Here is a 23,859-nt window from a genome sequence, read left to right as displayed (position 1 = left end):
GTCACATGACGTGTCGCGACGTATCACAACTTTTTTTCCATTGCCGGCAATGGGATGGGTGCGGTTTTGGTTTGATGCATCCGGCCAGCGGGCCGGCAGTTTAACACCCCTGATTTACAAGGATGGCTATTAAAGGGAGACTTCTGCTATTTGGAAGGACTGTGACAAATATAAACAAAAAATTAAAGTACAAGGATACCACATTAACCACAAAAATATGTATTATCAAGGTGATAACTTTCCCAGCTATAACAAAGAGCTGTAAAAGTTGGACCATAAGAAAAGCTAAACAATCTCCCAAAATGATGCATTTGAATTATACAGGAGGGACATGTTAAGAATATTTTGGATAAAAAAATGAATAATTCAATGCAGATAACTCTTGACTCATGGCCATAATAGTCTCTTCCCTTTACAGTTACAAGTCGTGAGGGTCATTAAGTGAAGTGACATGTTCATCTCACGTAACCCCATCTCTGTTCTCACAGATGAGGTTGTTGAATGACCATGCAGATCTTTAAGCAGGGCATGCGGTGTCACAGGGTTGGGGGAGGTCCTGGGAGGCTTAGTGCAGGACCAGACCCACCTGCCCAAGGACTCCCAAGGACTCCTCCAACTACAAGATGACCTGTTGCTTGGATGACTTTAAAGACGTTTAGGCAAATTCTTGTAATATAACATTTACACTAGCTAGCATAAACTACTTCCAGAATAATTGGAAGCTTTTCTTGGAATCCCAGTTAGTAAAACAATCAAGGAAATAAATTATTGTTGTATTTCTGTAAGTAAGATTCTCTAAGTGTAAGAAGCATCTAATTGGTCACAGTAAAACAAACTGGGAACTGGGGTAAGCTTTCAGTCTGATTCAGCTTTAAGGTTCAAAAAAGCCATGTTTGTACTTCCTTGCTTTGTAATCTAAAACTGTTTTAAAACTTATAAATTCCACCGGTTCCATGGATAGAATGTTGTGCATTCTAAAACTGAAATGTGCATATTAGCCACAAGATGGCACAAAAAGACAAAATATTAGTATACATACCAGAATTTACACTAGGTGTCAACTAAAACAAGAATGACCTTTTTGACTAGATAATTATATGCACATATTATAACTCACCCTTAAACTTTTTTCTACACATTTCTTACTAAATTCAATGAAATTTGCTTCCTCATTTGTATAATTAGAATTTCAGATTTGCAGGATGATTTCTGCATATTTATTGATAGACATTCACAAATAGTTATTTTTTGAATAAGCTCAATGAATTCAGTGACACTTGATCAGAGTAAATACTCAAATAATTCTTCACTGGAACCAGAATTGTCAGTTTCTTGGCCAATATCAATTTGCATCCTCAGACCCCAGCCACCCCCGCTTTATAATCTTACATATTACAGCTTATGATCTTACAAAACCTGCACTAGACATTTACTTACATATTTAGTAAGTTTTAGTACCATTAGTAACTCTTGAGATTCACAATTCTTGCAAGAAATGACATATGAAAAGCAAATGCTTTCAGTAAACCAAAAATCTTAATTTTAAAATTAATGACTCAATAATTCAACATAAACCCCTTTTCAATAAAGGTCAGTACTTCTCCTTGTAGCTAATNTGGAGGCTAAAGCATATAAGGAACGTTTGCTGGAATTGGGTATGTCTAGTTTAATGAAGAGAAGGACGAGGGGGGACATGATAGCAGTGTTCCAATATCTCGGGCTGCTGGCAGAAATTTGGGGGTTTGGCACTAACCATATTCCAATTATCTATAGTTGTGAATTAGTTTTCTCTAAATTATGAATCTACACATATCTTATCAAGTCAGATAATTTATACTGCCTTAACGTTACTTCTATTTGACTCCAGTAAACTGCAAACGCCTCTCCCCATTCTGACAGTACATACCTTAATCCCAGTAAAACAATACTGCAATAAATTTCAACAAGCAAGTTTAAGTTCCAACCCACAAAACCTGTAAAACTATTTGTAAATATCCTGAGTAGGTACATGTCTTAACTGGACAATGGAAAATAAACTGTGATAAAATGATAAAGTAGTTAATGTTCAGTCATGAAGCTAAAAACCCTGACAATGAATAAAAGTTTCTTTTTTGACAGTGGCAATGAGAAATTGTGTACAAATATACATGAAACAATGTTCCTTAATACATTTAACCATTTTAAATAGGGCCACCAGAACTGGGCTACAAACACCAAGCAGTCACTAGATGGCAGCAAACAGATACAGAAAATTATGTTTAGTGCCATCCCATAGACTTCTGCATTTTTGCAGTCTATATCTGGAAGGCAATCATACTTGAAAACAATCTTACTTCCTGAACTGTGCAGAGGACAGATTACGGTAACTCTGAAATCCCTTCCACCTGATTTTACTTCAGTGAGGATTTACTTTGAGTAGACTTGCTTGAGTTTTCATTGTAACAAAACAAAACCTAAGTGAATTTGACACTTCTTTTCATCAGGAAAAAACTATATCAGCTGCATCTAAGGTATTCATGTTTTTAAGATGGCATGGGCCACAACCAATCGATTACTAAGTGTAGGCAGAATGATTCCTGCTACCAAATCCCCCAGTCAGAAGGCTTTCTCTAGATTCCCTCTATATATCACTGCCTATATATAACAATTCAAGGTAATGATAGGGCCGTGGTGGCGAACCTATGGTACGCGTGCCACTTGTGGTGTGTGCCCTCTCTATGGGCACACACACCGTCGCCCCAGTCCTAGGACTTCAGCTGGGTTTTATAAAACCTTTTTGCTTTAGGCCTCCACTGCCAGGTGCAAAAAAAAAAAAAGGTTCAATCAATTTCAACGTCTCGTGGGGAAAAAAAAGATCTCGCAAAGCTGGAATTGATTGAACTTTTTAGTCCAACCCAGTCTGCTGTTACCACGGCACCACGCCCACCCAATGGGCCGTGGCCACAAAATTGGCCACACCTACACAATGGGCCATGCCCAACCGGCACCCGATGATAGTGGGTTTTGGGTTGCAGTTTGGGCACTCGGTCTCTAAAAGGTTCGCCATCACTGTGGTAGGGGAATCTGCAGTCTTCTTGATGTTGGTTAGGTCTATCAGCAGTCAATCACATCTGGAACAGCAGGATCCCCAGTCTCAATCAAGAAAGTAGCTGGCTTGGCTTCTGCCTACTTCTGCTTTTACTTTTTTACTTATACTTTTCTTTGCTTTATCCAAAAATGAAACAAAATTCATAATTTCCTTTAATCACGCTATAAAACTTTACGTCTAGTTCCCCTAACAGTTTGAGTGAAGGATTTGGAAACGGCAGAAGGAAAATATCTATCATGAATCATAATCCAGTAAATAACTACTGGACTGATTGCAGACTATTTCCAAACCAGCCCTCTAACTCAGGGAGGGAGGAAGCTATGGCTTATTCGATACTGAAAAGGTTATTCATCACTGGCCATTCAAGCTGGGGCTACCAAAAAGAGAAACACACCATCACCTGGATGGTCAGATTCCTCAGTCCTCTGTCTGTCAAGCCTTTAATCTTCTTGCTATTTCCTGAATCATTCATTCAATCCTTGAAGCATTACAGAGTAGAGGAGTTAGCAGCATGCACTGTGGGATTGGAAATGGCCTGTCTCTCACTTCCAAATAGATTTTTGTTGTACAAGTCACCGAAAACAAGTGAGCCTACTGTCAGAGTGTCAAAAAATCTCCACAAAAAACTGAGGTGAATTTTTAATGGAAGAAGCATTGGGAAAGATCATCATTTCATATCTTTAACTTGTTTATTTCAACAGGTAAAATCATAGAGTAATCATAGAGAGAAAGTAGTTCAGAGACCTTCTAGCATCCATATTTCTATTTTTTTTATTTCCTTTTGGTTATATCCTACACTATCTTCTAAAACAACATAAAACACTTAATAGGGGCCAATTGTTATTTGAATCCCTTGTTGTATTCATTATTTTGACCTAGCTACGCGTTTAATGAGTTAGTAGTGAAGTTATAAAATGTTAGTTCAAGCTCTTTGGGACCATTACACAGATCAGGTAAAATATCTGCCCCATCATCTCACTCTTGCCCACAGAGAATGATGAGGAAGCAAGAAAGTTGGGGATGGGGGAGAGGAAGCAGTCTAAAATCAGCCTGAAGCAAGTGTTTCTACAATTATGGTTACTGGCTTCATAATGGTTAGAATCACCAGATGCATGAAACTACACCCTTTTCTAATAGGAACCATACACATGAAAAGTAGTGGGGCTTCAATCCCCCAATGGTTCTCATCAGTAAGAAGCCAATGATTATCACTGCAGCTATCCTTGGCCTGCATATGTTTCTGCATGGCAGCACTAAAGTGTCACTATCCAGTATCAAAGCCAGCAGAAAACTGAGCTGCCTTAAGGAAATGTTGGGTCCATGTTCAACACTTACTCTGTAATTCAGCAACAAAGCAAACTAGAGGTGTATCTGCACTAGAAACTGGGGGGGTGGAGAAAAGCAGGGGCAGGGCATCTCTCTTTTGATGCCATTTAGTGGAAGCAGATCTGTCATCAAGTCTTCAGTCCCAGACAATTGCTCCTAGGAATCAAAGAACTGGTTGCACAGGATCTATTTTCCTCAGTTTATTTCCCCCCAATCTCCTGCCATCAATGACTGGCAGAAGCAGCCTGGAGAAAGAAGGGGAAGTAGACTGGGTAGACCGAGGACAATGTCATGCATTTGTTTTCTAGAAAAAAAGTTAAGTTGGACATCTTTCTGCTGGGACAAGGAGGAAGGGTTTATAGATCAAATAGATTTGATTTGCATTTTGGGAATAAAGAAGACTATGCCTCTCTCTTTACAGTGAAATCCTCCAAACTATCACTCTATCATAGGTAAAACTCAGAGGTTTTGATTATTGATGAATCTCTTTCTAGTATTGATTCTTTCTTTCTAAACTCTATTCCTCTTATTTCCAGTTATTATAAATGGGCTTTACTCGTTGCTCTGTTGGAAATAGGCAAACCTGAAAAATGATACTTGGGATAGCTGAAATCACAGAGAATTAAATTTTAAAATTAGTACAAATTTCCAATGAATAGCACTTCTGGGATTGTTTAAAAAGACTCCTTCCAACAGTGGGGTGTTTTAACATTTATAAGTTTGGAGCTAAACACTAAATAAATACAGGTTTGGAAATTAATAGCAGCAGTAGAATAAAGAGAACAGTTCATAATTTATCAGTCTTTTTTTTTCCTTTGAAATTCCAACCAAAGTTTGAACTAAGTGAAGATCTAGCCATAGCTGGTTTATGCCTCCATCTGAACTGATGCATACTGTTAAATTCAATTTTTTCGTTGCTTTCCAGTTAATCTTAGTTAAATCGTCACGGGGGGGGGGGAGACTACAAATGTTATACTCACTGCACCATGACACAATGTCCCCCAACTATTTCAGAAGAGCCTTTAATTGAAGATATTTTGTGCCTTTACGTTCTTCCTTTCCCCATCACCCAGTTTGACAAGGCTGAGGTTTTTAACACTACCACCTGTTTGGAGTTCAGGACTGGCAACCGTGCTTTGATCAGTGACTGCTTTCACATTCTAGACTAGAGCAAACTGCGATTCTTTCCTAAGCATTATAAAAGGCAAGGCACCTACGCTGTGAATCATCTTCCTTCCTCCAAGGAACTAGGAGAACAGCAGCCCTGTTACGCTAAAGAAGCAAAGCGCCACGCATGCGCACTGTGGTTGTTTTCCACAAAGCTTAAAATGAGCTGGCAGCGGCAGACTACTTGTCTTTGTAGAGAGACCACAGAGCTGGCGAGCAGCAGCTGTGAGCAGCATCTAATGCTGGTACTTTTGAAGAAATCCCCGATGAAGTGCTCGTAGAGATCACACTGATCCTGCCTGCAACCTTTTTCGCAGAGCAGAGAAACTGATCAGTGTCAAGTGAAGATCGATTTTTATATGAGATCTTGACTTTCCTTCCCCTTTTTTTCTTATAGTGTATTTTTATAGACTTTTATTATTAAAAAAAAAAAACTAACATGGTGCTGGGGAAGGTGAAAAGTTTGACAATAAGCTTTGACTGTCTTAATGACAGCAATGTTCCCGTCTATTCTAGCGGGGATACAGTCTCAGGAAGGGTGAATTTAGAAGTGACTGGAGAAATTAGAGTCAGATCACTTAAAATCCATGCAAGGGGACATGCGAAAGTACGCTGGACTGAATCTAGAAATGCTGGCTCCAACACTGCCTACACACAAAATTACACTGAAGAAGTAGAATACTTCAATCACAAGGATATCTTAATTGGGCACGAAAGAGGTAAGTCTATTTTTTTTAAATTATTCTTGAAGGTGAAGTTCTGACAACCTTAGAATGTCTACTGTTTAATCCTGAGCGTAGTTATTCAAAAGGAGCTCCTTAATGCAAGGGAATTTATTCTCCTGCATCGAAGTTCAGAATTAAGCTTGATATAGAGCTGGGTAAAACATCAAGGTTATATTAAGGAAGGAACCCCGAGATCGTGGTGCAGCTGTAAAGTGCTTCCATAAAGACTTTTTCCACCACCACCCCCATTTTCTTTTTATAGAGATCCTTTCACTGTAGATCAAGAGGGCTGGTGGGGTTTTTTTTTAATGAATTGATTTTGGAAAGATATACGTTGGGATTTGTTCTTGTGTATCTGATGACCCCCCAAAAATGTGGAGACTGGTTTATTAATCCACTTTTGAGAGCTTGCAAGCAGATCAGTGATGTCTTTAGGATAAGAGAAATGCTGATAGAGAAAGGGCTCCCTGCGGCTTATTTTGACACTTGCTTTCAGCACCCCACGTGTAGATCCGTGTTCCCTTTTACAGAGGCTGGAAAAGTTGGCAAATCCGCCGTATTCTTCTGTAATGTTTCAGCCGTCGAGGCGTAGGTCAAGCTATTTTGGGGAAGGGAACCCCACTCTTATATGACCCTCATATTGAATTAGGGCATCCTTTCTAAGTTCAGGAGTTCTGTGATGTATGAACCTGATTGTGCCAACGCAAAGAAATCTGCAAAGGGAAAGATATTGGCAAGGGGAAAATACTTTATCGAAGGGTAAATTAGTCTCCAGATTGTTAATCTATTGTTTCAAATGGTGTCAGTCGAAGTATAGGGGAGTCTAAGGTTGTTTTTCTGAAGTTTCCACCCTTTGTTAAAAGCGGTTCAATCCTGTTTGGGACCGGTACTGGGGAGAAGGGAGGGGTGGTGCTCCTCACAGCAGATTGGTTAGGCGCGTCAGGTGGTGGCGATGACTTAATTCCTAGCACAAGAAAATGTTAAAGCAGGTTATGTAATTTTGGCTTGTTCTTTTTATATATATATATATAGATAATATATATAGATATATGTATGCAGAAAATTTGCTGCAGATAGGAGAGGTTAGCATATTCGCCTTAATTCAGTAGTATGATAGGGTTCTTTTAAAAAATCTGAAAAGAGGTTCTATGAAATTGCTTCCAAACGTAAGTGATGTGAGGAGGTACAGAAGCTGAAAGGTACAGAAGGCAGAACTTGTATTGCGAATCATTTTAAGAATAAAATAGAGCTTTCATCCAGCGGTTGTGCAAAACGCAAGCCCTTCCATTAATAATGGCAGGCTTGAAAGTGGCCCCTTCCCAGTCAGTGAACTGCACAAATACGTGTGCAGCGTTCCCGAGAAAAGTAAGAATTAGAACCCACGGGAAGACAATTTTCAGTTGCTTTTCAGATGTCCTTGTGATTGCACCTGGCTCTGTGGCAATTAAATAAGGGTGGATTTTCAATTCAGTCTATTTTTTGTAAGAAACAAAAGACTGATGGTAATCTACGCTTTGCTGGGTCGGGACCCTTGACCCAAGCCCATACGTGTCGTGTATCGAGCTACTCGGCTGAGTTGTCGGTTCTGTGGAGTGGCTGTTTTTTCTTCATTCTTCACCTTCTCACTGTCCCGACGGCGAACGGTTTCGACGGCTGACCCCAGCCCAGAGCGGGGGAGTTCCGATGGCTTAGCTGAGAAAGCAGACAGGAAAGAACCCGGCAGCCTAGCATGCTCGCCGAAGCCACGCCCAGCGCTCATACAGTCATTGGCCCGGGGAGTTTGTTAGGCTGTTGCTAAGGCAATGCCTCTTCTTGATTGGGAGGTGGGGAGCCCGTAAAAGAGGGGCGGGACTAAGAGCTGAGGTTCTAGTTCGCGGAGCTTCTGCTGCTACGCGAGTGGAGTTGCGCGTGCTGTCGGAATGTGTATTCTGGATGGCTTTGGTGGAGGAGGGCGGTCCTTTGTCCTCGGCCACGCGAAGCTGCCGTTGGTGTGTGTGTGTGCGTGCGTGCGTGCAATCCGTGCAGCAATAGAATAAACTGGCTGAGCACAGTAAAAGCCTGGCCTATGCTTTGGGAGTTAGTAATAGTCTTCCTCAGACGCTACCTCTGCGGGTTGCGGCTTCAGTTTGTGGATAACACTTGAGTGGAGGGCTGCCTAGATTTCATTTTCTCGCGCCTCTACTATGCCGGTGAGGTTTATTTTGGAGAAAGCATGCGTGCATAGATGTGCAGCAAGCGCTTGGTGTGCCACGTCGTTTCAGTTTGGCTGAAAATTGGATGGACTTTACACGGGAATCCCATGCGTCTGAGCCTGTAGGAAAGGATTTGCATGGATTTATTTTGGAGGGTGGGTTTCAAAGTTATAGCAAAGCTCATCTTATTTCACCAAGAAGCAAGTTTGAGTTTATTAATACATTTACTGCAGCACTAATAATGAAAAATGCCCTGCTTTTGCTTGGGCATTGACTCCGCAATCCTGAACCCACAATCTTGTGTCGTCAACAGCGAGTGCTACTTGGGCACTAAAGCCTATCGCTTCCGAAACGCTGATATATCTTAGTTTGCCCTTAGAATTGCCAGCTTTCTTTCCCTGTTCCCTAAGATGGGAGACAGATTGGAAGATCGAGGCTCATTCCGCAGAATCGTGACTTTGGAGCCGAGTAGGGTGTGTGTGTGTGTGTGTGTGAATTCCTACATCCCATTTAATAGTCCCTCTGGGATCCGGATGAACTGCTCGGATTCCAAAGCAAAACATGGAAGTGGGCTTACAAAGATGAACCTCGGCTCTCTTCCTTTTTCTCCCCAGTTCACGTTTTTGTGTAATTTACCTAGGGGGCGAATAACCTCTTGTCTTTGGTGGCGTTTTCACAAAACGGCCAAACCAGCCTTGCCAAATCCGTGCCAACGCTGGAAGCCAGAAGGCGAAGATGTCAGAGCAGTTCCCTTTCCCTTTGCTCCGTCCTTCATGACGCCTCCAGCTAGCAAGCGAGGCGGAGGGGCGGAGCTGCTGAGCAAGTAGGCTGGCCGGGGCGACCAATGTATACTGTATGCATATGAGCGGCTGGCTGGGGTTCTGCTCGCACCGGTTTAGGCCGGTCCTCTCCTGCTCGAGACTAGTCTGTGATTGACAGCCCAGCAGTTGTTTACCTCAGCCTGGCGGCGGCGGCGGCTGCTCCTACTCAGAAAGCTTAAGGGAAACTGCTGAGCTGGCAGAACGAAAGGGAGGAAAGCCGAAGGGGGGGGTGGATTTCAGTATAATAAATGGGGACAGGGTCATTGTGAAACAAACGTCAAAAAACACAATTTTATGCAGCTGTATAGTTGGTTTTTTTAAAAAAACTAATGTATAATGAACGATGGTTTTGAAGCTATATATCAGTGTGAATGGAGTCGTGGTGGTGGTGGTGGTGGTGGTCCAGATTTTCGCAGCCCAAATCTGTAAACTTAAATTAGTGCCAAATCCTGTACGTATAATTTTTGAGAATGGCAAAAAAAAAGCAGCTCTTCCTAAAACTGTAGAGGAGGAGCCCATTGTCACACATTTTATTCACTCCTTGCCTGAATAATTCAATTCCAGGACATTAGTAGCAGTGCTCTCTGGCTTGTTAACCAGGAGTGCTCTTTTTTTTCTCTTAACCCGGGAGAAGTTATTTACGGGTTTTGCCAATGCTACTATTTTCTGCTAGGACATTTTCTCATCTTTTAGGACTACATTATATAGGATTTGGGCCCTGGCCTGAGAAAAATTGTATCAGAGGGTAGGATAGGGTCTGGATTTCAAGAAGGAAATAAATGGTAACGCTAAGGAGTTCTAAGACGGAAATAAGTTGGTTTTTTTTTTTAAATGAACCTTGGATCTTCTTTGCTTTGTGAGAATCAAACTTAAAAAAAAAGATTTTTTCAGATATTTGTGTAGAATTTACCAACTGTACTACTGTTAAATATCTATTTTCAGAGTCACCAGTGACAGGTGTATAGGATGATAGGAGAAAAATACTTAATGGTGAATTAGAATATTGAATGTTTCCTTTCTAGATGATGATAATTCTGAAGAAGGCCTCCATATCATTCATTCAGGACGGCATGAATATGCATTCAGCTTTGAGCTTCCACAGACGTAAGTATATGTAATACTCAGCCGTGACTTTTGGGTCACCCTGCAATACATCTATAAAAAGCAGCTTACAGAAAGAAATGAGATGGAGGGGGAAAAAAACCCTTTTCAATGGTCACGTGGATTGCACTAAAATATGCTGCAGGGACATTGTCCTAATAAACAAGAGATTACTTTGATTCAAAGTGGCAAAATCATGAAAAATCAGGATAACTACTGTCCTACCAGTAATGACTTTAAAAACATGGTTCATTTATTCAGTCATTACATATTTACTTTCAAACAGGCTCACTAGGCTTTTAGAGACATTGGCATTGCTTCTGTTCAATTAAAACTGGCTATATTGCTGATTGTTTCCATTGAACATACCTGTTAAAAAGATGTAAAGCAGAACAAAATAGTATGAATGATATGGAAAATTTAAATGTTGGCAATGGCTGTAGATTTGTAAAGTAACAGATTATATAAAATGGATGGGAGGAGCCAGTTAGGTCAAAAACAAGAAAAAAATGCCCTTATTTCAGCACATGTGCATTATAAACATTCTAAAAGCATGTTTAATTAGTGATATACTGGAAAAGAAAAATACAATGAGAATGATATGGAAATACATTTTTAAAATAGAATTATTTAATAATTATATATAATTATTTGTAATGAAAGCCAGAATGTGGAAAGAAGGAAAAAGACTTCTGTTAAAGAAGTTATACATTGTTATGAGATAGAAAACCTTTTAGCAATATGATACATCATTGTCACACATTGTAAAATTATGCAGTGTGTCTAGCACTCTAACCGGTGTAGAATTTGCAGGCTGCATTGCTTCCTACTGGTTTTTTCCCCAAAGAGGCAGTGTGACAAAATTTAATTACCCCAACTATGTGGAATTTGATTTAAAGATTATAATAATCACTAGCAAATATATTTAGTGAAAATATCTCAACTAAGACTATTTATGAATTAGAAGTTGTAGAAATATATACTTTTAAACTAAGTGTAAGCAGAATTTATTTAATTCATATGTTTCTGAATTAGTTTGGAAATAATTGGAAACAAAATTCATCATTTCATAATATGTGTTTTTAAACATAATTATGAAAATAAATGGATGAAATGCATAAATGCATTAATGGAAGGTACCAGGGAATGCAAATAAATTATTTTGGACTGAGCACATATTTATTTTCAGTACAGACCAGAATATAGAAAAGTCTGCATTTCTCTATAATGATCATCATAGTAACTTTCCTTTAAGAATACTAACAGAAAGGAAGTAGGTAAAATAACTTCGTAAACCTAAACTGTTCTCTTGTCTGTAATGAAAGACAGAGATCTGGAATATTAAGAAATGCCAGACATTACATGAATTAAAAGAATATCTTTTGTACACTTTTATACATGTTGCCTTTAAAGTCAAAAGCATCTTTAAAAAGCATCTCATATATAAATTGAGACCTTTGGGAAGTAAGTCTGCAAACACAATTTATGGACCTGCTTTATATTTCATGGTTTCCCTATTTCTAAATTTAAAAAGTGATCTCTTCTAAAATTAACATATTTCTTAACTTGATCCCCAATATATTCAAGCTGGGGCACATTAAATTCAATTATAGTTCCCAGTCAGCCAAATGGGACTTAGAGTGAAAATGTAAGTCCTCCAGCATTAACCAAATTGTATTGGGCAGTTGTATTCTCGTAGCATATTTCAGTGCAATTCTAATACAAATATGGTCATATTTTATAGGTCTATATGGCAATCAGTTTAACTACAGAGATATTTCTCCCAAACAAATTTAACATGAAAATCTTAAAAATAAACATTTCATTATATACTATGATGCATTAACAGTACAGTACAACTTATTAATTATTACTTTGACTGTATATTAAAGTTAAGCAACAACAGAGCTAAAGATTTATTTAGTTTTGACCTTTGTGTCCTGAACAGACCACTTGCTACCTCATTTGAAGGCAGACATGGCAGTGTGCGCTATTGGGTGAAAGCAGAATTGCACAGGCCTTGGCTTCTACCAGTAAAATTAAAGAAGGAATTTACAGTCTTTGAACATATAGATATCAACACTCCTTCATTACTGGTAAGAATTGACAGAATTACTAATTCTTTGTTAGCATTTTAAAAAATAACCACACATGGCCCTTGAATTATATATATAGATATATATATATATATAAAAGTAACAATAATCAAATCAATGGAATACTTAAAAGTATATGCAATGTAATAACCCAGAATATGGTAGCATATTGAATAATAATTTTTAAGCTGCTTGTTTTTAACATATTAAACTGTTCCAGTAAAGATTAACTGTATTTCTATATGGGACAGTTCTATTTATGAAACAAATTTTGCCTTAGAATTTGCAGCTTGGCAAAGCAATGGTTTTTTTTAAATTGTACTGCAGTGCATTATTCTTTATTATACTACTGATAATTTACATATCGAGTGGGGAGAAATGATCATAATTCTGTATGTTATCTTAATATACTTATTTTAATGTATCAAGGATTTAAGATTCTTTCAATCGGAACAAAAACCATTATTTGTTCTTTAAAAATGAAACACAGGGAGAAAATGTCCATTGAAACAGGGTTCTTTTGCTTTAGATAAAAATCATATTTGGGATGATATAGGGCCTTGTCTAAAACCCAACACAATCAGCAGGAATATTTCTGTGGATTGTATAAGTTTGAGATAAGGCCCATTTCATATATGATTTTAAAAAAAATAGTATTTTGGAACCACTAACCACTATTAGATAATGCTACTAGTTTTGATGGATTTAGAGCAGGGACTACAACAACCTTAACTTAATAGTGTTAAAGAATATGGACCATTTGGGGCATTTCTTCATATAAAGTAAATGCTTAAAAGAGGCCAATTACAATTAAATGATGTAAGTATTTCAGAACAAGTCTATGATTATAAGAAGTAAGTCCCATTGAAATTTAGCTTTGAGAAATAAATTTGGAATTTGAAGCTAAAGATTCAATAAAAATTTAACTGACAATTTAAGATCAGTTAAACTGGTATATAGTTGTAATCCTAAACTTGACTGTTTAAAATGTAAATCGAAGAGATTTACTTTCATTATGCAACAGTATGATCCAAATGTTGTTAGTCCAAAGTCAAGTTCCACTTGCTCAGTAAGTTTTTATTTGACTGGTAATGCAAACAGGCAGCCCATCCTTGTGTTTCTTTCTGTATAAGAAGCCCTTATTAAGTTTAGTGAAGCTTATTCTCAGGTAGCACAGCCTGATTTAGCACTGTGGGACTTACTTCTGGGTAGATATGAATAAGATCTGGCCCTGTTTAAAATGAAGTCCTTTAGCTGAACCACATTGCCAAACTGATTGTAAATCCTGATTTGTGGGATTTTCAGTGACCCTACTGCTAAACCTACCTACTTGAAAACAGATCTTATTTAAGTCAGTGGAGTTTGCACCCAAATAAATATAGTTAGGATCATGCTGCAGTTGGTCTGTATCTGAACTGTTAGGCCAAATACATTCAATAAGACAGAGGAAGCTTCCTTATTCTGAGTCAGACTACTAATTTATTAAGTTTTCTTCCATCTGTATAGAATGACAGTAGTTCTGTAGGATCCATCTGGGGATGACAGATGTTGAGCAGCGTAATTTTTTTCAGTTGCTAGTACACTACCTGACTGCAGAAACTTGAGATACTGAATAATTGAAAACTAGAATTTCAATTCTAATAATTGAATTTCGATAAAATTAAATGATTGAAAAACTACTAATTCAGTATTAATTTCCTGAAGCAATTCCGTAGTAGAATTAATAGTGACAAAGTTCATTTTACTTATATAGGTTAGTTTGTTAGCTTATTCATAAAAGAAAAAGGCCATAGAAAGTTGATACTTCTAGACAATGACTTCTGTTTATTGTACTGTTAATGATATAATAGCCAGGCAGATGACAGGTTTGTCCATCTTGTGCTGATAGCTGCTGATCTGGATCCAGTAATAGAATCAGCAACTCAGATTACAGTGGAACCAAACTTTGATGATAGGTGTGTGTTTTTTTCCTTTTGGATGTCTGAGTTTATATTATCTTAACAGGAAATTTGTTATGTTAAAAATCACCCTTCAAACTACTTCATTTTCACTAAGCTAAAAATGTAATTACTGTTTTGTTTTTCTTTCAGTCACCCCAAGCAGGCACAAAAGAAAAGACTCTCTGTTGCTGGTTTTGTACCTCAGGCCCAATATCCTTAAGTGCCAAAATTGAAAGGAAGGGCTATACCCCAGGTATGTAATGTGAGTTCTAAGGAATGTAGGGTTTATGGTTTTTTTCATTTAATTAATTTAAATCAATATTTGGTTTCTTCTGGGGTGTAAACAAAATGCAGTGGCTTACTAATGGGTGGTTTGCATGTTAACATCAAATGTTATGATTATCTGATTATAAAAATACATATGGTATAGTTTGGATCCCTTGCAATGTGCAGGGTTTTTTAGTGATTAAAATATGAATGTACACATGTAATGTTGGCTTTGTATTATTCACATTAAAATTATTGTCTTAGACTCCAGTCAAATTGAGCTCCTGATGACGATGAAAATGTCCGTATTTTTTCTTAGATACAATATAGAAATATTTGCTCATTATCTCCTTCTGGAGAATTTTTTTCAATTTCCCAGCCTGTAGCCCTAGGATTTTCATATGGCGTCCCATGTATTTACCAGATCTGTTTCTGGTTAGTGTTTGGGTCAGCCTACATTAATTGGATGCTGCCATTGCTATTGCTTCTTGTATTTCCTTATTTATTAAAAGTAGTATAATCAATGTGTAGTAATGCTTACATTTTAAAAGTTACATGATTTCCATTTGATGTGCTTATTCTTGATTTCATTCAAGGTGAACCAATTCAGATCTTTGCAGAGATTGAAAACTGCTCATCTCGAATGGTAGTGCCAAAGGCTGCCATTTATCAAACACAGGCATTCTATGCTAAAGGGAAAATGAAGGAAGTAAAGCAGCTGGTTGCCAACTTGCGTGGAGAATCTTTGTCATCAGGGAAGACGGAAACCTGGAACGGCAAACAGTTAAAAATTCCACCTGTGTCCCCATCCATCCTCGATTGTAGCATAATTCGTGTAGAATATTCTCTAATGGTAAGAACTTAATTCAATCTTCTAATATTTAACATAGAAGGCAACATGTGTAAAGTAGATGACAGGTTTTGATTCAGCTTTGAATAATTCCTTGTTATTTTTTTTCAAGGTATATGTGGATATTCCAGGTGCAATGGACTTGTTTCTTAATTTACCACTTGTCATTGGTACTATTCCTTTACACTCATTTGGCAGCAGAACATCAAGCGTGAGCAGCCAGTGTAGCATGAATATGAATTGGCTTGGTCTGCACGAAAGGCCAGAAGGTAATTTAACCATACATTTCATATTATTTGTGATTTTCTATAGGCCTGTTATTCTAGTAGTATCTAGTTAATAGATACTACTAGATACTAATAATAGATACTAATAATAATGTTGCATAAACAGTATAAAATATTTGTTTCATTAGATAATTCCAGAATATTATTCCAGCTGAGTGAAAACCCAGACTTTTCTGGGGATGGGGGGAGGGGGTAGGGTAGAACAAGGTCTCAGATCTATCTGTTGTACAACTATAGAAAACATTTACAAAACTTCAGTGGCATTGCAGCATTGATTTTTGTTATGAATGCCACTAAAACTGATCAAACCTGGTATAACTTGATTTTATTGGTTTTTCTTACCTAATATTGATGATTTGACAAAGGCTCAGCAGGTGATTTGTTGGTTCTGATTTGTGGCAGGTGATTTGTTGGTTCTGATTACTTGGTTTTTGCAAACCAGCCAGTTATGGTTTAATCAGTAAGATGTGGTAATACAAAACAAGGGTTTGGGCAATGTGGGAACACAACAATATCTGTAGGTAGTTTTCTTCTTGGAGAGCCCTCTAAATTATAAATGGTTATACTATTATAAAACATGATTTTTTAAAACCATAACCTAGTTCCGTGGTGGCGAACCTATGGCACGCATGCCACAGATGGCACACAGAGCCCTCTCTGTGGGCACACGCACCGTTGCCCCAGTCCTAGGACTTCAGCTGGGTTTTATAAAACCTTTTCACTTTAGGCCTCCGCTGCCAGGTGCAAAAAAAAAAAAGTTCAATCAATCAATTTCAACTTCTCGCGGGGAAAAAAAGATCTCGCAAAGTTGGAATTAATTGAACTTTTTAGTCCCACCAAGTCTGCCGTTACCACGGCAGCCACGCCCACCCAATGGACCACGGCCACAAAATTGGCCACACCCATACAATGGGCCACACCCACACAATGGGCCACGCCCAACCGGCACCCAACGATACATAAGTGGGTTTTGGATTGCAGTTTGGGCACTCGGTCTCTAAAAGGTTCGCCATCACTGACCTAGTTATTACTTACCAAAACTACCAGGTAACAGTTGAAATTGTTGTTATCTCTGCCTTGTACAAATCATATAAACAAAGTTTAATATTCCTGTCATGTTATATGTTCTGACATGCATAAGAACATAGTTCGAACTGCGTGTAATTTTCCCTTCAGCACCTCCTAGCTATGCAGAAGTGGTCACTGAGGAGCAAAGGCAATCTAGTCTAGCACCTGTAACTGCTTGCGATGACTTTGAAAGAGCACTTCAAGGACCATTATTCGCCTACATCCAAGAGTTCCGATTCCTGCCTCCTCCACTTTATTCTGAGGTGAGGTATCAAATAATTTAAAGCTCCAGGATTCTATTTTTAAGTATGTTATTTTCTCTTTATTCTTAAATATGTCCCATACAATGAGCTAATGCAATCTACATATGAGGTGGTTTTATGTTATCTATTTCAAATAGTTCTTGCACAGTTATATACTTGTTTCCCCTTGCTAGATTTATGCCTATCTATCTGAAATTGCAACTTTTATTAAATGTAGAACATAATTTAAATCAATAGAAATTATTTCTAAAAAAGTGTACTTAAGATTTGGCTGTTTTTGATTACCAAGGGACTCTTTGTATTTAATCATTATATAATATACTACAAGAATTTATATACTAATAAAATATCAAGCCCCATTAAAGTTTATTACAACTTCTGGCCTGGCAGATAACCCATTATGAAAAAAAATCGAAGCAAATAAATGGTTCATGCTTGTTTTAAGTTCTTATTGTAATTGAATGCAAAATGCTATTTTAAATACTTATATGTGCAGGTTAGTTAAGAATTAGCATTTTTAATGTCTCATTTATTGAAGAATCCAACGTGACAGTTGGACAGTACCTTTATTATACTATGCTAGTGATTCCTAATGAAGGTATTGACCAACCTAGGAATCTTAATATATCTTTTTTGTTATAAAAAGATACTTTTAAAAAACTGAAAAATGGTTTGGGATTTTTTTTTAAGTTGCAACTGTCAGGAGAAAAAGAGTTGGGTAATATTTTACTATTCAAAATGATCCTACTAAACATATTTCCTATCTATTTTGGATTGTTTTTTCCTGACAGAAGATCCTACTATATGGTTTATTGAAAAATGATTTTGTTTCTTTTTGCTTTAAAAATATGCATTCTTTCATTTAATTTCATTCCAAGATATGTCATTGCCACTGTCTATAAAAGTATAGAATTCAGTATTACTCGAAGTTCTTTAGAAAAGTTGCAATTACAGCATTAAGACACTTAATATTAGATCCAAAGCACTGAAATGTGCTATTCTCTTTTACCCAACTGTTTCCCTGCTTGCTCTGTACAATGCAAAATGTTTTTGTGTTCTAAAGTACAAATAAGTTAAAAAAATAAAAGAACTCTGAATATTTTGAAATAAATTAAGGATTGCTGAGAGTCAGGCAGCATAAAAATTTAAATCATCATCATCATTCAGTCTTAACTTCTGTGCAACCAACCATAAAAAGTATTATAGTGTCTTCCTTGTTTTTAAAGATGTCTCCTTTTTTGTTCCTCTTTCACTTAGATTGACCCAAATCCGGATCAGACCTCAGATGACAGGCCATCCTGCCCCTCTCGCTGAAAGAATGTCTCCCCAAAATGTTGAGATGCGTCTGAATTATATTTTAACTGTGGTCAGGATAAAGATGTCCTATAGAAAACAGGCTTTGAAAGGAAGTTATTTGCCTAAAAGAAAAGGAGAAGTAATGAAACATCCTGTGATTATGCTTTTGGAGTCTACAGCAAACATCATAGGATTGTTCCACATGCTTGAAGACCTGGGCTTTCTCTTTCTGTTCTATACTGGCACATACTAAGAGCAGCCTTAATAGCCTACACATGTGTCAAAATACTTATCATGTTGCAAGAGGGATAACATTCTTTTATTTGAAAATTTGCACATACTCAATGCTTTTGTTGTGCAGTTCAGTGTCACTACAGCTTTTTCTCATTTATGTTGGACTGTTAACCTCTTCTAACTTGTTTGTGGTCCGCACAACAAGGAGCAAAAGAAAGCTTTGAAAACTTTGATACAAATGCACTGACTTTTTTATTTAGATAAACAATATAGTCTGGACTTTTTCTGCATATGCACATGCTCAGAATTGTCCCAATAAGACTGATCCATGCATCACCTCTTCGGCTTGGATCCTCTTGTGGATTTATTACCAACATCAAATGCCTTCAACCAATCCTTGCTGTATGTTTCACAGCCTACTATAGTAGACAAGCAACAGATTTGAGGGGCGAAAAGTAACAAAAGAAAACAATAGGATTTTTTGTCAGGAGTGTGTATCTTAATTCCTTTTTAAGCATTTGTTGCCTTTCTACTATTACTGCAAAGAAGAATTTTGTTACAGACTGCCTAAAATCACTTAATCTCAGGTGAACTCATCACTTGCCAAAATGTTGAAATGCTACTTGTGTTTATGTTGCACTGTTGAGTTCTTTTTCCCTCTTTTGTTTTTGTTACTTTGTTTTCTTTGAAAAGGAGGACTTGGAAAAGGGACATACATGTATGAAGACATCCTCATTTCTTATTATCTAGCCAAAACATGAAACATAATTAAGAGTTTGGCCAAATTCCTAAAAGACCCATTTAGGCAATAGCACCAAACATATCAACAAGAGTTGAGGAGGAAAATTGTACATGATTTATAAAGTTACTCACAGAGGGGTTTCTTAGCTAGGTGGGATGGGTAGGGAAAGTGAATTTATTTTTATATATAGTTAGCCCAGAAACTTGTAAAAAATTTATAATGAAATTTTAATCAGATTAGGGAGGGCATCTCAAGTGAGCAGTATATCTTTTAAGATATTTTAGAACATATTTTCTGGGGACTGCTATTTCAAATACATTCTCTACTAAAAATGAAAGTGACTCAGTAGTAAAATAGTTGATATAATTAGCAGGTTTGCTTTGCTTAATTTGGGGATGGGTAACATTACAAGGAATTGACTAGTAAGTGATTAGGATGGAATCTCAGCACAAATGCTAAAATATTTAATTTTTAAAAAGTCACAACTGTCACCTGGAAAACTCAACTCATTTTTTTTTTATAAAAACAACTATTCTAATTTTCAAGTGGCAAGAATTGAGTTCATGAATTGCTGGCCAAGTATTGATTTTATCAATAGATAGGCTTTGGATTGGTGCAGCTCATCGCAAAGCCTATCTTGAGGAATAGAGCAAGCAGGATAGGCTTGTCCACAAGTGGCCTTTAAGAAAACATTGACAACAATTCATGTTTGAATATTAACAGGGTGAAAAATGAACAGTATAAAATGAATCACGTTTTAAGTGATTCTTTTAAATGAGTTTGACCTTTAGCAAGCAAACTTCATATAATGAAATAATAAGAAAACTGAGTGATGGAACAAAAAAATACATAAACAATTTTGTGAATGTCCCTCTTCCATAGAAGATTAAAATACACTTCAATGGGATAAAGGCATAAAAGGGCATTTGGTGGGCTTTTTGTTGTTGTTTTTTGTTTTAATCAATGAGGGAACAATTGTTATGCATAGCATTACATTTATCACAGTATGGTAGAAGGTTCTATATTGAAGTAGGATTGACCAATATTGTAATAATTGGCATTTCAACGTACCAATATTATGATGAGATTTAAACTTGCAAACACTAATTTTTTCACAAAATATTACTCTTGGCGGCATTACTATTGTCTCTGACTTCAGAAATATTGGTCAATGTCTGGACATTGTATAATATTGGAATTTGAGCTATAGTCCAGTATTCAAAATAACAATTAAAAAGAGGGGATAAGTCCAAAATGTTAAACAAAGTGCAATATTTAATGTTTGCTTTATAGATTATATTCAGTGGCTGTTTGTACTATATTTTCTTTCTTTTTTCTGTTTTTAGTTTGGTGCTGAATATGTCTCTGTAGATTCTGTTCAAGAACACAAATTGTGGAAAACAATTTAATTTTTCCTATTGCTCTTCCTTGTGGATAATAAACTTTTTTTATATAAAGCAAGTTTATTTGATGGTTTTCATCTAAAAAAACTAAAGGCACCTTCTCTTGAAATTATATGCTGCAATTGTAACACTCGCAGCAAATAAATCACAGAGTTTAAACCTTCTACTCAGCTTGGATATAGTAGACTGGTTAATACGTAACACTGGGCTTTTAAAGAATGTTAGGTTTATGCACACATTTATTTTATTTGATCAAGCTTCTGAGTACATACTAGTTTACATAAAAAGAACAATGGTCTAGCTCAGCGATCCCTAACCTTTCTGGCACCAGGGACCGATTTCATGGAAGACAATTTTTCCACAGCCCGGGGAGGGGGAATGGTTTTGTGCACAATCTAGCTCCCGTGCATGTGCAGATGGAAGTTTCACTCACTTGCCACCACTTGTGCAGCCCAGTGCCACTCGAATGTAATGTTTTTCCATGAGGGAAGATTATTAGAGCCATTTTACACAAATAAGAAATCTGTATATTTTCTTGTGTGGCTGATAATAGTGAATATGCATTTTCTTGTAATAGAAGGATGAATCATATCTATTCATAACCTGATTTTAGAAGCCTGAATCTTTTGTTTCCCCTTTGACTATATTCCTTTGACTATATGATCTCACAGAGCCCAACTTTTGCATTTTCTAATATACTGACAATTTCACTAGCCTTAATTATCAAAACTGTAGCAGAAGTTACAAGTGAAACTGATTTTTTTTTTCAGGAAGTCAAAAAGAAAATTAAGCTTAACTTCTTAGATAGAGCCATTTTGTTTAAGGCGTGCTTTTAAAATTTCAGACTGCCAGTATTACAAAATACACTGCAATAACTACTTTAGCAAAGTAGATACAGCTATATAGTCACCAAAGGCTACATTAAATCATGTCTATGTATTTAAAACCTCATGTATTTCCTAACAGCAATGATAGCAATTGATACTGAAAATTCCATAAAGAATACTGTTAGGAACACACTTAAATTTTACGGCATCTAAACTCAACACTAGTTTCAGTCATCCCAGCTGCTTATCTACTGTACTTCTTTTATTTAGCTTTGTTTACTTTTGCCACTGTTCTTTTCAGATATAGATTGATATGTGATTTCCACTTACAATATAAAGAATTGAATGAGAAGGACAGAAACTGGCTTCTAAGACAATCTGGGAGCTTTGACAAGGAAGTTGAAAGGAAAAACAAAATATCAGGACAATGGCCGCAACTACATAGTGGAAACCCCACCTCATTTCTACATGTGTCAAATACTCCTTCTGTCAACAAGGGGGCTTATATGGTCTTTTTTATTACTTTCTGGAATATGGCACCATTCTGCCACTCCTAGGCCATTTTGCTTACTATCTAGACCAGCGGTTCTCAACCTATGGGTCGCGACCCCATTTGGGGTCGATCGACCATTTCACGGGGGTCGCCAAGCAAGGGTGTCCGCCATTTTTTTTGCCCACCATTTTTTCCCCTTTTCCGGCGGGTGCCTTACCTCCCTTGGGCTGGGCCAGCTGGTGGTCAGCCTGCTCCGTCTCTGCCGCTTGCCAGCTACGCCTCGGCCGGCACAGGGGGCGGAACCACGCATGCGTGGCGCTCCCGGGCAGGGAAAGTCCTCGACTTACGACCGGTTAGGTAGTCCTCGACTTACGACCGGTTTAGTCCTCGACTTACGACCGGTTTAGTCGACTTACGACTGGTTGGGGGTCGCGGCATTAAAAAGGTTGAGAACCACTGATCTAGACTACTTCCCAGTGTTGTTGGCCATAATCATTATTGGCACTTCTATTCTCTTGCAGTACTAATAAAGAATGGAGCTTGTTTTCGGTCAGTTGCTCAGTTCTGCTTCACCTATATTGCTCCTCCATGCTCATGATCAGTCGGCCATGTTGTTTTTTTATATGAGGATAGCATGTTTTCAGAAGAGTACTAAACCCATGATCAGCCTGATAGGTAACAGACATGAATCACCTCTGCATCTACAATCTGTTAGTTAGACAGAAATTGAATTGATAGTACACAGCCAGTGGTGGGATTCAGCCAATTTGCACCACTTCGGCAGAACCAGTAGCTAATGTTTTGTTGCCCAGGCCTAGAATGGACTTCCAGAAGCAGCATCCACATATTTGAATCCCACCACTGTACACAGCGTGTCATGATGAGGTATCTAATTCCCAAGTGGACCTATACAACGATTCCTGCTGTTATCACAACTAAACGTCAAATGGCCTGGGGGGGGAGCAGACCTGAGGACCTAGTATTACGCTGAGGCCTACAAAACCCCAAGTGATCCTCTAAAAATTGCAGTGCAATATATCAGAAAGGGAAATGTACTGCTTTTGTGAGGAATAAGCAGGTCAATTATATTTCATTAATATCATGTTTAAATGAAATGTAGTTCAGTCTGTTTTGTCCTGGTTCCACTTACATATTGGAATGAAAAATAGTACACATTCATTACCCTATACTTACAAGAAGGCAAACTTTTCTGCTTAATATATAGATTCTTTTAGAGGCCATGTTAAATTACGAATGCGCCAACACTGGAAGTTTTTAAGAAGAAACTGGACAGCCATTTGTCCGAAATGGTATAGGGTTTCCTGCCTGAGCAGGAGGTTGGACTAGATGACCTCCGAGGTCCCTTCCAACTTTATCATCATTATTATTATTATTATTTCTTGATTTTTCAGCCCTTCATTCAGCCCAACCATTTAGCAATTGTACAATGGTGTTTAAAAAGTGATTTAAGACTGGTCCTCACATTTACAACCATTGTGGCATCTCCAGTCATATTATCAAAATTGGGTACTTAGCAACCAGCAATGGTTGCATCATTCCAGGATCATATTTGACTTTCCCAGCTGGCTTCTGACAACCAAAGTCAATAGGGAAAGCTGGATTGGCTTAGCAAACGTGATTCACTTAACAACTACAATGACTTGCTTAACAAC

At 37.5% G+C, this 23,859-nt stretch overlaps 1 protein-coding gene across 3 annotated transcripts; it reads left to right on the top strand.

Moving 5' to 3' along the window:
• The first annotated feature begins 5,773 nt into the window (after positions 1-5,773).
• Positions 5,774-20,938, top strand: ARRDC3 (arrestin domain containing 3). 3 transcript variants are annotated; one of them, XM_015824011.2, is made up of 8 exons: positions 5,774-6,300; positions 10,342-10,423; positions 12,369-12,516; positions 14,607-14,709; positions 15,320-15,576; positions 15,686-15,842; positions 17,037-17,191; positions 18,449-20,938. In XM_015824011.2, exons 1-8 carry the CDS (start codon positions 6,021-6,023, stop codon positions 18,503-18,505), a joined length of 1,239 nt encoding a protein of 412 aa, XP_015679497.1. In that variant the 5' UTR covers positions 5,774-6,020; the 3' UTR covers positions 18,506-20,938. The 3 variants fall into 3 exon arrangements, with proteins under 3 accessions (XP_015679497.1, XP_015679498.1, XP_029141522.1); XM_015824012.1 differs by lacking the exon at positions 18,449-20,938 and having other exon boundaries at positions 17,002-17,066; XM_029285689.1 differs by lacking the exons at positions 5,774-6,300; positions 12,369-12,516 and having other exon boundaries at positions 10,372-10,423.
• Positions 20,939-23,859: the final 2,921 nt, after the last annotated feature.

This window comes from Protobothrops mucrosquamatus, unplaced genomic scaffold (genome assembly GCF_001527695.2).
Source record: "Protobothrops mucrosquamatus isolate PMUCROS unplaced genomic scaffold, P.Mucros_1.0 scaffold2076, whole genome shotgun sequence".
NCBI lineage: Eukaryota > Metazoa > Chordata > Lepidosauria > Squamata > Viperidae > Protobothrops > Protobothrops mucrosquamatus.
Note: the sequence above shows the minus strand (reverse complement) of the source record. Positions and strands in the feature narration are given on the sequence as shown.

What these genes read in the sequence shown, in the direction of transcription:
- ARRDC3 (XM_015824011.2), top strand. Translation starts at nt 6,021, where the DNA reads ATGGTGCTGGGGAAGGTGAAAAGTTTGACAATAAGCTTTGACTGTCTT. An exon ending in GTGTAGAATATTCTCTAATG is followed by an intron (nt 15,577 to 15,685) that starts GTAAGAACTTAA and finishes TTTTTTTTCAAG; the next exon opens with GTATATGTGGATATTCCAGG. An exon ending in TCTGCACGAAAGGCCAGAAG is followed by an intron (nt 15,843 to 17,036) that starts GTAATTTAACCA and finishes TTTTCCCTTCAG; the next exon opens with CACCTCCTAGCTATGCAGAA.